This window comes from Balaenoptera borealis (assembly GCF_965194805.1).
Source record: "Balaenoptera borealis genome assembly, chromosome: 10".
Classification (NCBI taxonomy): domain Eukaryota; kingdom Metazoa; phylum Chordata; class Mammalia; order Artiodactyla; family Balaenopteridae; genus Balaenoptera; species Balaenoptera borealis.
In genome coordinates, this window is record NC_138874.1 from 12,158,545 (window position 1) to 12,175,213 (window position 16,669).

The window sequence follows — 16,669 nt, forward strand, 5'->3', positions numbered from 1 at the left end:
AGGGTGTGGAGAAAAGAGAATGCTGAAACACTGTTGATGGGAATGTAAGTTGGTGCAGCCACTATGGAAAACAGTATGGAGGTTCCTCAAAAAACGAAAAATAGAGTTACTGTATGATCCGGCAATCCCATTCCTGGGCATATATCTGGACAAAACTATAATTCAAAAAGATACATGCACCCCTATGTTCATAGCAGCACTATTTACAATAGCCAAGACATGGAAACAACCTAAATGTCCACTGACAGATGAATGGATAAAGAAGATGTGGTACATATACACAATGGAATATTACTCAGCCATAAAAAAGAACGAAATAATGCCACTTGCAGCAACACGGATGGACCCAGCGATGATCACACTAAGTGAAGTCAGTCAGAAAGACCGATACCATATGATATCACTTATATGTGGAATCTAAAATATGGCACAGATGAACTTAGCTACACAGCAGAAACAGACTCACAGACATAGAGAACAGACCTGTGGTTGCCAAGGGGGAGAGGGAGTGGGGGAGGGTCGGATTGGGAGTTTGGGGTTAGCAGATGCAAACTATTACATAAAGGATGGATAAACAACAAGGTCCTACTGTACAAAACAGGGAACTATATTCAATAACCTGGGATAAAACATAATGGAAAAGAATGTAAAGAAGAATGTATATATGTGTATAATGGTCACTTTGCTGTACAGCAGAAATTAGTGCAACATTGTAACTCAACTATATTTCAATAAAAAATAAATAAAACAAAAACAAAATAAAGGCTCTCACCAACCTAAATGTGGTTTCTAAAACTTTCAGCTTACTTTAGTTGGTTATTCCAATTGCCAATAATAAAACCTGTCTCTCTATGATATCCTTTTTTTGTTGCCTAGTTACTTTAACTTTGTTTCTTTCCTTTCTTTCTTTCTTTTTTAAGTATAAAGGAAAAACCTTAATTCCTTTTCCTTTCTTTGTCCCCAGTAAAATACATGAGATGGGAGAAAAAATTCTGCTTCAGAAAAGAAACCCATGACCTTGACTGGATAGGAACCTGCAGCCTGGGAAATTTTCCTACCTAGAATGTGAAAGTCTGGGTTTGGTAATCAAAGTATAAAATATTGGAAGAGTCTGCTTTTCTTTCTTTTTTAATTAAAAAAAAAAAGAGATTCAAGTTCTTATTCTGGTCAGTACACGATTTCTTATATAATCCTGCAGACAGACGTCAAGGCCGTATGTGCACACTGCTCTCCTAGGATTGTCTGCTCTAAGCAAGGTAAATGAAAATCAATTCTTTATATGGATCCAGTACCCAAAGCCAGAGTCATCATCTGGAATTTCATTGGAAGTATTTCACTTGTTTCTTGAACGTTTAAGTAGAGAGGTAGGTATCTGACGGGAGGAGAACTAGAGAGAAAAATATCATGTTTCCCGACTGTTTCCGCGCAAGACAACAGGCACAAGAGTCCCCAGGGCAGGGAACGAGAGAAAGTTCCAAGAGGAAGAAATCAGGAAGAAAGGTGAGGGGAGCAGGCGGGGGGGCAAAGCCAAGCAGCAGGTGGGCTCGGAGCACCAGCCGCTACCAGCACAGTGCAACACCCCGCTGGCCCTGGGAGTCAGACGCTGCCCTCAGCAGGCACACCTGACCGTTCCAGCAGCCCTGGGCACCTGCCAAAGCCCTCACCGCCCCTTTCAGCTGAGCCCTGAATGAGCAGAGAGGCCAAGCTAGCCTGCCAACCACAGAAACAGCAGTGCCAAGGGCGGAAGGCTGGTGGGCCGGGCACGAGGGCGGCAGGCTGAGCCGGCAGGCGGGAGGACGGGGAGGAGGATGGAGGGCAGGCGGCCCGGACAGCGCTGGCCTTCCGGGCCACAGGGAGGACCTTGGACTTGATGGCTGGTACCAAAGTTGATAAAGAATTGCCTCTTGAGACAGGTCCATACTCTTCAGTTCTCACAACAGTATTATAAATCAGTGGTGTAAGTCTATCATAGATGATATAAAACCCACATTCCTTAATATGCTCCACAAAAACCCCGCATCATGTGACTCTACCCAGCTCACCCACCGCACCTCCTCCTCCACCTGCTCCTGCCCAGGGCCCCCGGCCTCGGTGTCTCTGCTTCTGTCATCCATGACGTTCTCCCCAGACCCCCCCATACAACACCCCAATACTCCCTCCCGGAAGTGATGGTGCCCTCCCATCTTTTCATTTCATCCAAATGTCACCTCCTCAGAGCTCTTTCCTGGTCACCAGATCTAAAGTCAGCTCCTCTTTCTTCTCTCACAGCATCCTGCTTTTCTTCTTGGCAGCATTTATGACAATTATATGTTTATTTGTTTAATGTCTACATTTCCCACTAGAATGAGAGTTTTGAGAGAGTAGAAAACAGGTTTTGTCCCTGACTGTATATCTGGGATTTGATAAATATTTGATGAATGAATGCAAAAAACAGGTAATATATAATCAACAAAACCAAAAGTTGGTTCTTTGAAAAGAGCAACTAAATTGACAAACCTTTAACTATTACTGAAGTTCAAAAAGAGAGGACTTAAATAATTAAAATGCATGAAAGAAGGGAAAATACCACAGACCTTACAAAATAAAAAGGATTACAGGGGAATATATGAACAACCGTATGCCAACGAATTAGATAACTTACTATCTAATGACATGGACCAATAAATTCCTAAAAGACACACATTACCACAACTGATTCAACATGAAATAAAAAATCAGCAGACCTATAACAAGTAAAGAAATTGAATTCATAATTAAAAAGCTTCCCATGAAGAAAAACCCAGGCCCACATGGTTTCACTGGTGAATTCTATCAAACATTCCAAGAAAAATTAATACCAATCTTTTACAAACTCTTCCAAAAACTAGAAGAGGAAGGAATACTGCCTAACTCATTCTACAAGATCACAATTACCCTGATATCAAAATTAGACAAAGATACTACAAGAAAAGAGAGCTACGGTTCACATCCCTTATGAATGTAGATGCAGAAATCCTCAACAAAATACTAGCAAACAGAATCCGGCAACATATAAAAGAAATATACATATGCCATGACCAAGAGGGATTTATTTCAAGAAAACAAAGTTGGTTTAACATCCAAATATGAATGTAATATACTATATTAATATAACATAGGATAAAAATCACATAATCACCACTATAAATGCAGAAAAAGGATCTGACAAAACCCAACACTTCTTCACTTTAAAAAACAAATGTTAAACCACAAACTAGAAACAGAAAGGAACTTCCTCAACCTGGTGTTAGCCGTCCACAAACAAGCTACACCTAACATCATACTTGATGGTGGGGGACTGAATGCTTTCTTCCTGAGATCAGGAACAAGACCAGGAGGTCCACTTTCGACACTTCTATTCATCACTGAACTGAGCTTCTGGCTGAGGCAATCAGGAAAGAAAACAAAATAAAAGGCATCCAAAGTGGACAGGAAAAAGTAAAATTATCCCCATTTGCAGATGATATCATTTTGTAAATAGACAATTCTAAGGAATTCATTAAAGAACTATTAGTTTGACAAGGTTGCAGGATACAAGATCTACACACAAAAATCAACAGTATTTCTAAATATTAGTAATGAACATTCCAAAAATAAAATTAGGAAAATAATTCCATTTACAATAGCATCAAAAAGTATAAAATAGTAAGGTATAAATTTTTTAAAAAGAAGCATAAGACTTATATGCTGGAAACTACAAAACAACAAGACTGAACGAAATTAAAGACACTCTAAGTAAATAAAAAGACATGTCATGTTCATGGATCTAAAGATTTAATATTGTTAAGACAGCAATACTCCCCAAATTGATTTATAGATTCAGTACAATCTCTATCAAAATTCTAGCTTCAGTAATCAAACAGTGTGCTTCTGATATAAGAATAGGTAGAACTGACATGAGGATAAACAGAATAGAATTGAAAATCTAAAATCAATCCTTATACTCATGGTCAATTGATCTCTAAGAGTGCCAAGACAATTAAATGGAAAAAGAATAGTCTTGTCAACAAATGGTTCTGAAACAACTGGATATTTATATGCAAAAGAATGACTTTCAGGGCTTCCCTGGTGGCGCAGTGGTTGAGAATCTGCCTGCCAATGCAGGGGACACGGGTTCGAGCCCTGGTCTGGGAAGATCCCACATGCCGCGGAGCAACTGGGCCCATGAGCCACAACTACTGAGCCTGCGCGTCTGGAGCCTGTGCTCCGCCACAAGAGAGGCCGCGACAGTGAGAGGTCCGTGCACCGCGATGAAGAGTGGCCCCTGCTTGCCGCAAGTGGAGAAAGCCCTCGCAAGAAATGAAGACCCAACACAGCCAAAAATAAATAAATAAATAAATAAATAAATTTAAAAAAGAAAAAAAAAAGAATGACTTTCGATCCACACCTTACATCATATACAAAAATCAATTCAAAACAGACCACAGGCCTAAATGCATGAGTAAAACTATAAAACTCTTGGAAGAACACATGGGAGTTAATCTTCCTGAAATTGTGTTAGTAAAGCCTTCTTTGGTAAAGCACCAAAAGCACAAACAACATAAGAAAAATAGATAAACTGGACTTTTCAAAAATAAGAACATTTGTGGTCTTTCCTGGTGGTCCAGTGGTTAAGACTCTGTACTTCTACTGCAGGGGGCACGGGTTCAATCCCTGGTTGGGGAAGTTTTGCATGCCGCGCCGTACAGCCAAAAAAATAAAAAATAAATAAATAAATAAAAACATTTGTGTCATCACATCAAGAAAGTAAAGACAACTACAGAGCTGATGAATACAGTCGTCCCTGGGTATCCGCAGGGCACTGGTTCCAGGGTCCTCCCCCACACACCAATTCCGCAGATGCTCAAGTCCCTCAGATACAATGGCACAGTGGTCCTCCATATCCATGGAACCCATGGATAAGGAGAGCCAACTGTATACCTGCATATCATATACAAATGGCCAATAAGTACATGAAAAGATGCTCAACATCAATAGGTCAATAGGGAAATGCAAATGAAAACACAATGTGATACTGCTTCACACCTACCAGAAGGGATACAGTTACAAAGACAGTAACAATTAGCAAGGACGTGGAGAAACTGAAACTGTCATCCATTGCTGGTGTAAAATGGCACAGCTAGTTTGGAAAACACTCTAGTAATTTCTCAAAAAGTTATATATAGAACTACCTCATGACCCAGCATTTCCACTCGTAGGTATATACTCAAGAGACCTAAAAACAGATGTCTACCCAAAAACTTGTACACAATTGTTCAGGGCAGCATTATTCATAATAGCCAAAAAGTAGAAACTTATCCAAATGGTCATCAGCTGAAGAATAGATAAATAAAATATGGTATACCCATATAATGGACTATTACACAGCCATAAAAAGGAACGAAGCACTGATATGCACTGTGATGTGGATAAACCCTGTAAATATCATGGCAAGTGAAATAAGCTAGTCACAAAAAGACCACATACTGTATCATTCCCTTTCTAGGAAACATCCAGAATAGTCAAATCTACAGACAAAAAAGCAGGGCAGTGCTTGCCAGGGGCTGGGGATACACAGCAATGGAGACTGCTTAATGGGTATGGGGTTTCTTTTCGGGATGACAAAAATGTTCTAAAATTAGGCTGTGTTAACTGGTTGCACAATCCTATGAATACATGAGAAAAAAATGAACTGTATATTTTAAATGGGTGAACTGTATGGTATGTGAATTATATCTCAATAAAGCTGTTTAAATAAATAACAGGTAATACAGTGATATAATGTGTTAGGTGCTTACCACTATGTTCATATGACATGTTACCTTCCTAAATGTTTATTTGCTGTGCTGTGAAAACAGGGTTAAGATATAAACAAGGGGAAAGCAGAGGAAAGACTTATCTTTGGGCACCATGGTAGCTAGGCACCAGAGCCCTCCCAATGTAAAATACTTACATATGCTGAATTTCTGTAACAAGGAGTTTACTTGTACTTCAGAGTGACAGTAAATTATGTGGCATATCCTTACTAAGGCTCCATCAATTGAAGACTTTTAAGCTGTAAATGCAAAACTGGCCTCTCTATACGAGCGAAAGCCACTCTGTTCCCAGGGCCAGCAATTCCCACAAAGCACGGAGAACAGACGGGCTCAAAAACCAGAAACACACACTCACATTCCTCAAGACCGGAAGCGTCAGCTGCTCGAAGGAAGTCAGATCCACCACATACTGCCCAACGCAGCACTCACGCTTTCCAGGCGGAAGCTCTGACCTGAAAGAAAAGATAGTACATCCTTTGTTGAAAGACACCTCTACTGATTTCTGGTTTTTAGCTGCCCCACTGAGCCTCTGGCCTTCTGCGTGTGCTAAACCATCCTTAAAAATCACCCACACAGAAAGTGGCAGTGAGCAAAGCTGATCTGATTCCACATCCTCTCCTGAGAGCAGGGCTAACACGGGTGGGCACGCCACCACCCATGGCCCGGCAGTTGCCTTCAGGGAGCTGGCGCGTCACCTATCTTAGAAGAGTGACATGAGAAACGGGTCTGCGAAGTACCAAGTGAGAAGAGCTTACTACTCAGTGGGGAACGTTCTAAGTGGAATACGATTATTTTCAACTTTGTTTTTCATGTGATGATTTCAACCTGTGTTTTCTTTTTCCAAGAAATCCCTAAAGGCTCAGGATTCTTCAAGATAGAAGAGATCACCTGGCTCAGCCCTGGGCCCAGGGAGAATAAAACACCGTGGAAATGAAGCTGCAGTACCCAATCCTGGATAAAGGTCCGCGGGCGCCGGACAACGTGACAACATCGAACCCTATTCTTCTTCCTCCCTGTCTGACTTCTTCGGTATAAAACCCGTCGACAGGCACGCCAGAGGACTTTAAAACTTCACTGGCTTTCTGGATCAACGTTGTTTTTCCAACCCCTTAAAAAAAAAAAAAAAAAAAAAAAGCCCATTAGGAACCACTGCTTTGTTAGAGCACAGGAATTACCAGGAGGAAATAGGCTGCAAATGGATTTTATGAATGTTAACTTCACTTAATTTTGACTGCTCCAGGTGTTAACACTCTTTAATTTCAAGTAGAAACAAGCATAATAGAAATATGAATGGTATCTTGAAGTTTATTTTAAAATTCTGAAACAGTATTGGTTTTGTCACATACACAATCCCAGAACCAGTTGAGTGGTTTTCTGATAACAATCTCAAGTGCAATTTACATCCTAGGAGACAAGCTTCTGCTTCCTCCTAGGTTTACTCTCCTTGGGGGAGCAAACTTTATCCCATAGAAAGTAAAGCTGGTCAAGCTTCGGTCAAAGGCTGCACCCTTTAAGTTAGGATTTTAAGACACTCTGGACCTACGTTTAACAGTGGGAACATCACTTCATTCCTCCATGAACTTACGTTGTATGTGTCCCCAAAACGGGACGGGACTCTTAAATACCACGAACACCACTAGAAATGGCAGTTTTTCAACTTTTTCCACAAGAGCAATCCCATCAGGTTGGCCACCCCTTCCGTCACCCCTTGGAGTGTTCCTAAGCATTCCTTCGGCTTGCCCACAGCCCCTTCCCAGATTATAGCCTGTGCACTTCCACCCGCCCATCCTCCCCTCCCAGGACCCCTTCCTTTCCTTCCGGCCCGGCCCCTGGGCTACTCTGATGAACTCTTGGGTGTTTACAAGCAACATAACGATGCTAATCACTGACACTGCGAGCTCGCGTGCCTCGCAAGCATTTTGTTGGTTAAATTCTCACAACCACCCTCTGAAGCAGTTACCATCCTTGTCCCTATTTTACAGATGAAGAAACTGAGGCACAGAGAGGTTAGCTAACTTGTCCACGGTTACACACCTAGGAAGGACCATACATTTTAACAGGGGCCTTCATCTGCCACCGTGACTTTGTTTGTATGAGACTTGCTCCCATACAGATTAAAGTCAATGGCATCATGATTACCAAAAAAGGGGGACAAAAAGGTCTGTAACAGAGCTACTCTGAAATACAACAGGGTTGCAAATCATATTATTTCTGTGGCTGCCCAGAGTCATCAGGGATGATCCCCAAGGAGCCTTTTAACCTTCCTTGAAATAAAATACGATCTGTCATTTAAAGCATCTCTCCTCCAAACTTCACACTAGCAAACGATGGCATCTGGCCTTCTGGAACATGAGCGGCAGCCCACGCTCACGTGACTAGGAGAGAACTACAAAGGGTCGTGACCCCAGCTCTGCCCTTCCGTAACTGCAGCTTTAGGAGTCGCTGAAGAATCTGCTTAACGCTGGCAAGTGGCCTTGGTGGATGTGTAAGCTGGGACTTTCCTGAAGGGCCATTTCTACCACAGTACACAGCAATGCCACAGCTAGGAATTCATCCTCAGCGATGAATCTGACAACAGTACAGAGATACAAGAAACCAGATGTTCACTTCAGCATTCTTCGTAATTGTGCAAAACACAGAAACAATTTAATGTTGATCTGTAATGTTGATTGTTAAATTATGGTATCAAGTGTGTAATGACACAAACACACAGGAATCTCATGCAGCCATTATTAAAGAGAATACTCTTTACCTATGGAAACAGTTTACTGGTTAGCATGGAAAACAGACCACAGTGTATGAAAATAATATATGGAGAAAAAGATGGTTAAGAAATAGCAGATGAAACATAGTAGCATTCCATTATATTTTTTAAAGGCCACAAATAACAAATGTTGGTGAGGATGTAGAGAAAAGGGAACCGTTGTACACTATTGATGTGAACGTAAATTGGTGTAGCCACTGTGGAAAACAGTATGGCGGTTCCTCAAAAAACTAAAAACAGAACTACCATATGATCCAGCAATTCCACTCCTGGGTATATACCCAAAGAAAACAAAAACACTAATTTGAAAAGATAAATGTACCCCAATGTTCATAGCAGAATTATTTACAATAGCGAAGATATGGAAGCAACCTAAGTTTCCATCAACAGATGAATGGATAAAGAAGATGTGGTACATATATACATGCAATATTACTCAGTCATAAAAAAGAATGAAATTTTGCCATTTGCAGCAACATGGATGGACCCGACGGGTATTATGCTTACTGAAATAAGCCAGACAGAGAAAGACAAATACCGTATATTATCACTTATATATGGAATCTAAAAAATAAAACAAACTAGTGAATATAACAAAAAAGAAAGATATAAAGAACAAACTAGTGGTTACCAGTGGGGAGAGGGAAGGTAGGAGGGGCAAGACAGGGGATTAACAGGTAAAAACTAGTATGTATAAAATAAATAACCTGCAAGGATACATTGTACAGCGCAGATAATATAGCCAATATTTTATAATAACTATAAATGGAGTATAATCTTTAAAAACTGTGAATAACTATGTTGTACACCTGAAACTTATATAATATTGTAAATCAACTATACCTCAATTTAAAAAAAAAGTGAAGTATGCATATGTTTATAGAAGAAAATGTCGAGAAGAACACAGAAAGGTTTACAGCATTTATTTCTGTATGTTGGAAACCCATGTGATTTTCACTTCTTTAAAATTTCTCTTGATTTCATTTTTTTTTTTTTGGTCTTATAGTGAGTGGTTATTACTCTTAATTTAAGAAAAAACAAAGCTATTTACATTATGCAAAAGACAAAATGGAACAGCTGTAACAAAAGGGGACATTGTGGGTCCGATCTGTTAGGGAGAACATTATAAAGCAAGAGGAGGCATTGGGCTCAAGTCCCTTTCTTCCTCTTCGGCTCTAGAAATCTTCCAGCGAATTTTTCACCTCCGTTAATTAAGCTACTACTCTAGTGTTGTCTACACTGGCTAAGAAGTGACCTGTGTGAGAAGGAGACCCCAAAATGAAAGGTCCACACCATGCACAGACAAGAACAGGTCAGAAAGCTCCAGAATTATTTTGCTTCTGGTTCTCCCATAAAGCTGACCCTGAAATAAAGACTCAAGTGCAGGCAGTTTAATTTGGGAAGCAACACCCCAAGACGACATGCTGGTAGGAAGATAATCGCATTATCAAATAAGTTACCATTGTGGGTAGCTTAATCCCACTGGGAAATCCTAGGAGACAGTTTTGGACCCAAGGCTCAGAGTTCTCCTGTCTGAGGGGTGAGGAAGTAAGGAGTTTACCCGCTCACTTCCATCTATCATGGGTCAAGGCTGCTCCCGGGGGAAGGAATTCCCTGGCCCTTCAGGCCTGCCCTGTGTGCCCTGTGTGTAGGCAGAGTGGGCTCCAGGGACCAGAGAAAGCCCTCCAGGATGGGTCAGAGGCTCTATAGTTGGAAGCTGGAAAAAATGCTAAGTGCCAAAGACACATGGGTGAGGCCCTGACAGTGTAGACAACAAAAAGTGACCTCTTTGAGAAGATACCTTACCCGATGGTCTGAACGTGTAGAGATTTATTTATTTATTTTTATACAACTTTATTGAAGTATAATTGCTTCACAATGCTGTGTTAGTTTCTGTTGTACAACAAAGTGAACGAGCCTTATGCATACATATATCCCCATATCCCCTCCCTCTTGAGCCTCCCTCCCACCCTCCCTATCCCACCCCTCTAGATGGTCACAAAGCACCGAGCTGATCTCCCTGTGCTATGCGGCTGCTTCCCACTAGCTATCAATTTTACATTTGTGAACACGTAGAGATTTAGACAGCCAGCAGAGTTTGGGATTGGGTTGGTGAGAGAAAGAAACTAAGTCAATGAGAAAACAACATTAGACAACAACTCCAAAGAGGAAAAAAAAAATTGTTCATAAAGGGAAAAGAAATGATAGATTACTCCAAGGCTCTTCTGTGATTAGCTTTTGCTAATAATACTGTAAACACTGACCACTGAGCTAATTAAAATTACAGGATAACTGCGTTAGGAAGATTAGGAGGAAGAGAAGGTGAGTGGGTTTGAGGACAGGCTTAAGAGAGCTATACTGTAGGATTGAGTCTTCCAATTATGTGTATGTACATAAAACTTTTATAAAGAAGGAAACAGAAAGAAGAACCAGTATTGGCCAGGCGCGCCTCTGTCCCCACCCACCTCCGGGACGCAGCCAGGTACAATCACAATAACAAGCCACCTCTGTTATGAAACACATAGATGTCTTGGGGCCAGCCTGCTGAGAAAACTGCATTCCAAGTTTCAAATAAAGGACTGACAAATCAACTTTCAGAAGATGGTCCTTTACCTCTGGGTATCAGAAATTTCTCACACCTTCCTCCTCAGCACTCCCCCATTGCCTGGTAAAAATAAAATTCCAGAATCTGCAATATTAAGTTAGCCTTTGCTCCTTAAGGCTAAAAAAGATAATCATTAGAATAAAGTGAAAGAGAATTTCAGGCCCAGGGGAACAATGGTTGATATCTGAACCGACAGCTAACTTGAAAACTGCAAAGAAGCTGAAGAAATCACCTTCTGCTTAGGCCCATCTTCCCCCCCCCCCCCCTTAATGTATCTGATGCTGCTACAACCTTCCTGCCTCTTCTTTCAATAACGAGTTATCCACGTGCAGCATCTTGGCTTAAAAGGCACCTATTTCCTCCCCCAGACTCTCATTTGAACGCACACTATCTCCTTTCACAGGTGAGACCTTCACAGCCCGAGGGTTGAGGGATCTGCATTAGAAGAGACAGACGCAGACGCAGACGCAGGCTCTGGGTGGGCGGTGTCCTGTAGGTACCAAGGCTCTTAACCTGCGGCCTCACTCATGGAGGGAATTCAGTGGGTCGGTGAACGTGGATGGGGAACACGGTTGCATGTTTAGTTTCACTACCCTGCAACTGAAATCCCGCTCTTCCTTTCATGATGAGAGCAGGGCAGGAGCACGTGTAACTATCGACAGAAACCAGACACCTTCGATTCCACCGCGGTGGCGGCAGAGATCCTGAAATATCTTTCGTGTCCGTCACAACTTCACAACTGCGGGAGTTATTACTGCTGCCGCCGCCCCTGCTATTTAAGACCGAAGCCCAGGTGCGACCCCCATCACAAGCTGGTTCCTGTTCTCCTGTAGTTGGCCTCATCTCACTTATCTGATGGACTCACAGTCACGTTTCCCGGGAAAGGACACGCAGGCTTCAGACCACCAAGCCTGGAACTTACACGGGGAATTTTAGAGGCCACCGGCCGGAGCCCCTTGCTCAAAGCACCGGACCGCCCCCAGCCCGGGCGCCGCTCACGCCCACCCCTCGGCCTCCCGGAGGCGCAGACCCGGGCGGGTTTACCTGGGGGTCCCGTCAGGAACACGTGCCGGGCCATACGGGTATGACCGGGTCGGGGTCACTGCCCGGGTGGGGGTCGGGGTCGAAGTCGCCGAACGGGGCAGGGGTCGGGGTCGCGACCCAGGATCCGCCCCCAACGCCGCAGTTTCCACCTCCGCCAGCCGGAAGCACCGCCCTCTCGGCCGCGCATGCGCTCTCCCCATTCAGCCTCGGTCCGCGCATGCGCCCTCCGCTCTCCGCTCCGGTCCCCGCGAGCGGCGTCCGCCTGTCTAGGGTGGGAGGGTACTGCTCCGGTCTTCTGCGGGTCCCTGTGTTCCAGCCTCGGTGTTGGACTTACGTGGGGTGTTTGCGAGGAGATGTGCGTGAGAGCGTGTTACTAAACCAATCCTGCTCCAGGTGGGCGCCGTTGCCCGAGCTCTGCCCCTGGGATGGGACCTGCGAGCTGAAATTCCCCCGGGCTGCGGGGATCAGCCCTCCTGAAGGAGGCTTGGTCCCTGGAAGCCTTCCCCAAAGGAGGAGGCTTTGCTACCGACTGGAACTATTTACCCAGTGTTGTCAGCTGTGACTGCAGAGTAGTATCATCTGGTTAAAAGTGCTTGGTGTCTGAGCTCCAACCTCCAGACATTCGGGGTGATTGATCTTGGGCGAGCCCTGAGCATCTCGATCTTTTTTGCTGTTGTTGTTATTGTTGAAACTCCTCGGCAGTTTCTAAAGGCCCATCTTCAGCCGTGCACATGAAGACCAATTTTCCCCTCTTGTCACCATCCCATAAATGTAAACCAACGCAAGACCCAGCTGTTGGATCTCGCTGTGCAAAGCATTAAGTGGCTCGTCCCCCCTCACTTCACCACTTGAGGTGTTTCAGCCCATGAAATGAAGTGGCAATGGTTTTGGGCCAGAGTTACCTGTAAACTCTTTCAGTCTAATATGTGTACAGTTTGTCTCCTGATCGATCATTCTCCATTCTGAGAAAGCAATTTCAGTGAGTGCTCAACTTAATTGGTGTGTGCCCATCCGGGACCTCCACGGCTCCCTTTAGCCTGGATATACACCAGTCAGATGGCCTCCGTTTCTTGCTGCTTGAAAAGGAATCATCTAAAAGGCAGATTTGTACAGTCGAGCTGTCACCATCATTTCTGGAACATTTATAAGGCTGCATCGCTGGTCAGGTAGAGCCTTCCACTCAGATTTCTTTCACCTCCATGCAAACTGGAATGAAGAACAGCTGATGTAGCCAAGTAAACCCACAGAAGTAGTTTCCCAAAGAAAGAAACATGTACACAGTCATATGTACACTCTTCTTTTCATTAAAAAAATTTTTTATTTTTAAATGCTAACTATGTAACATTTCCATCACTGAAGCAGTTTGTATTTGTAAGGCTCACCAGAGGATGGATTATTTTGTTTTGATGTTATGCCTGGAATTCTGGTAGCTACCAGCAGACATCAGTTTAGGTAACTCAAGGAACATCTAGACTCCAGATGTAGAGAACTGATGTTTCAGAACAAAAAGAAAATTCTTCCAAAGTTGGATATTCTTTTTCCATTGGGGGACCCGCCCCTTTCAATCCCAGGGTCGGGACCTGAGGGAGGGATGTTCCCCAAAGAGGAATTGAGGCGCTATTTCCACAGGGGCGACTGAATGCCAGGCTGGCAAAGCACGTTCACATTTGTCTTTTCCCCCTCTTACATATTTTCACATCCCCAGTAACCATATTCTTGGTTCTGTTTTCTGGTACTCAGGACCTAACCCAAGTTTAAATTACTGTACAAATACACTTAGGAGTAACAATAGTGCGTGTGTGCGTGCTCACTTGCACGTGTATAGGTTTATGGGTTTGGGGAATATTCGTATACAGCCCATCTTATTTGACCAGATGCTGTACATTTGTGGGCACCATGTCCTGGTGCAGGGATGGGGAAAACGGAGCTTTGCAGAAGATCTGGCTCATAGTAAGGGGCAGTGGGAGACATGGGTATAGGGGACAGCTTTCTGACTCTCTGACTGTGGTTCGTGTCTCTGGCCCTGGGCTGCAGTCCTGGCACACCCATTGGCTGTGCTGTGTGCTCTTGAAAAGTGTGGCTATGATCACAGTAAATGCGGAAAACCAAGCAGGTGGGAGTTGGGTCACCGCAAGGAAGAATGGTGAACCAGCAGAAACAGGGCGTTTAGCCTCCTAACAAATGATGGGAGTAAACGAGGAAGGCTGTGAGAGTGAACCGCCAAGGACAAGCTGAGAGGCACGGGGAAAAGGGGCAGAGCTCCTGTTTGGCTTTGTCATTTCCTCAGGAACGCTAACACTGCACAGCTTTGTTTTGTGCAGGTTCACTTTCATTCGTTTTGCTCGGATCCCATCAGTGGAGAATCTATTGTTTGCAGAATAATATGACAATTGTTCCGGTTTGAATCAGCCTCTGATGTGTAGGAACCAAAAAAAAAAAAAAAAAAAATTGCTGTATCTAATGAATATTCAACACCTGATGTAAATAGAGCTGGTTATTTAATATATTCACCCCCCTTCCCTCCCTCCCTCCTTCCCTTCTTTCCTTCCTCTGTTTTATTGCAGAGGCTATGCACTGTGATACATAGTAGGGATCAAAGGTACATTTGAATAGCTTCTGTCCTGAAAAGACTAAGACAATCAAAAACACTGGTGAACAGGGCTTCCCTGGTGGCGCAGTGGTTAAGAATCTGCCTGCCAATGCTGGGGACACTGGTTCAAGCCCTGGTCCGGGAAGATCCCACATGCTGTGGAGCAGCTAAGCCTGAGCGCCACAACTACTGAGCCTGTGCTCTAGAGCCCGCGAGCCACAACTACTGAGCCTGCGAGCCACAACTGCTGAGCCCACATGCCACAACTACTGAAGCCCGCACACCTGGAGCCCATGCTCTGCAACAAGAGAAGTCACCGCAATGAGAAGCCCGCGCACCGCAACAAAGAGTAGCCCCCGCTCGCTGCAACTAGACAAAGCCTGTGCGCAGCAAGGAAGACCCAACGCAGCCAAAAATAAAATAAATAAATTAATTAATTTTAAAGAATCAAAAAACCCACTGGTGAACAGACCCTTATACCTAAGGTCCAAATTTTTAAAACTATTAAATATCCATGAGCTACTACTTTTTTTCATTCAAAATGGAAATACCTTTATCTGAGCTCCTGGGGGGAAGAATTCCTTTCCCACCCCTTTAGATTACCTACCTTATTGAATAAAAATTGCCATTGAGAGAGCTGCCATTGCATTTTGGCCACCAACCTTGTAATACTTGGACATACTTAACAAAAGATAATAGCTGGGGCTTCCCTGGTGGCGCAGTGGCTGAGAGTCTGCCTGCTAATGCAGGGGACACGGGTTCGAGCCCTGGTCTGGGAGGATCCCACATGCCACGGAGCAACTAGGCCCGTGAGCCACAACTACTGAGCCTGCGCGTCTGGAGCCTGTGCTCCGCAACAAGAGAGGCCGCGATAGTGAGAGGCCCGCGCACCACGATGAAGAGTGGCCCCCACTTGCCGCAACTAGAGAAAGCCCTCGTGCAGAAACGAAGACCCAACGCAGCCATGAATAAATAAATAAATAAATAAAATTAAAAAAATAAAAAACTGGGGAAAAAAATTAAAAAAAAAAAAAAGATAATAGCTAACGTTTACCTCGTGTTTCCCATGTACCGAGTTCTCTCAGAGCACAAGAAGACAAATACTGATTCCACTAATACGAGGTACCTAGAATAGTCACATTCGTAGAGCTAGAAAGTAGAATGTGGTTGACAGGGCCTGGAGAGAGAGGAAATGGGCATTATTGTTTAATGGGGACAGAGTTTCAGTTTTGCAAGATGAAAAGAGCTCTGGAGACGGATGGTGGTGATGGTTGCATAGCATTGTGAATATACTTAACACCACTGAACCACACGCTTAGAAGTGGTTAAGATGGTACATTTTATGCTATGCGTATTTTACCGCAATTAAAAACTTAAAAAAAAAATCAACATATGGAAAGTGAGGAAGAAGAAAAGAAATCAGTAAAGGCTGGAGTGGTCAGAGAAGGGGTTTTGGAGAAGGTGCGTTTGGAGCTGGGCCGTGGAGGAGGCATCGCTTGACTGGGTGAGGATGAGGAGACCTTCGCTGTCGCAGAATGACTCTGATGTCCCAGGGTGGATCTCATCCAGCAAGGGCTCTCGTTGGAGCTGGAAACCTCACAAACCAACGTCTGCAGTTAAGGGCTGGTGAAGCTTCTGGAGAGGGATGCTCCTGGGGCCCCTAATATGTTCCCACAGGCCTGGTTAGGATGAGATGCCTGTCCCCTCTCTGTCCCTAGGAAACAGCCCCAACTAGAGACTTGAACACTGATAGCTGGAAGACCCAGGATTGTCCTGAGCCCCGTTCTGTTCCTTTCTTGCAGCTGCCGCAAGTCTGATTCTGTCTACATGGCTGACAGATGGCCTTGGAGGAC

The 16,669-nt window shown here is 43.8% G+C and overlaps 2 protein-coding genes across 4 annotated transcripts in view; both read right to left on the reverse strand.

Moving 5' to 3' along the window:
* The window catches only part of NTPCR (nucleoside-triphosphatase, cancer-related), a 36,192-nt gene extending 23,751 nt beyond the window's left edge, over positions 1 to 12,441 (reverse strand). The window contains exons 1-3 of one of the 3 annotated variants that reach the window (XM_082407740.1): positions 12,227 to 12,407; positions 6,759 to 6,921; positions 6,169 to 6,265 (exon numbers count right to left, since the gene is read on the reverse strand). In XM_082407740.1, coding sequence (XP_082263866.1) covers positions 6,169 to 6,265; positions 6,759 to 6,921; positions 12,227 to 12,260 — 294 coding nt within the window. In that variant the 5' untranslated portion in view covers positions 12,261 to 12,407. Of the gene's footprint in view, positions 1 to 6,168; positions 6,266 to 6,758; positions 6,922 to 12,226 lie in introns of all 3 variants that reach the window. The other 2 variants (XM_082407741.1, XM_082407739.1) reach the window with 2 other exon arrangements.
* Positions 12,442 to 12,491: 50 nt separating this feature from the next.
* The window catches only part of MAP10 (microtubule associated protein 10), a 137,813-nt gene continuing 133,635 nt past the window's right edge, over positions 12,492 to 16,669 (reverse strand). Inside the window, exon 4 of the transcript XR_014249068.1 lies at positions 12,492 to 14,638. The gene's annotated coding sequence lies outside the window, so the exon portion shown is untranslated. The remainder of the gene's footprint in view (positions 14,639 to 16,669) is intronic.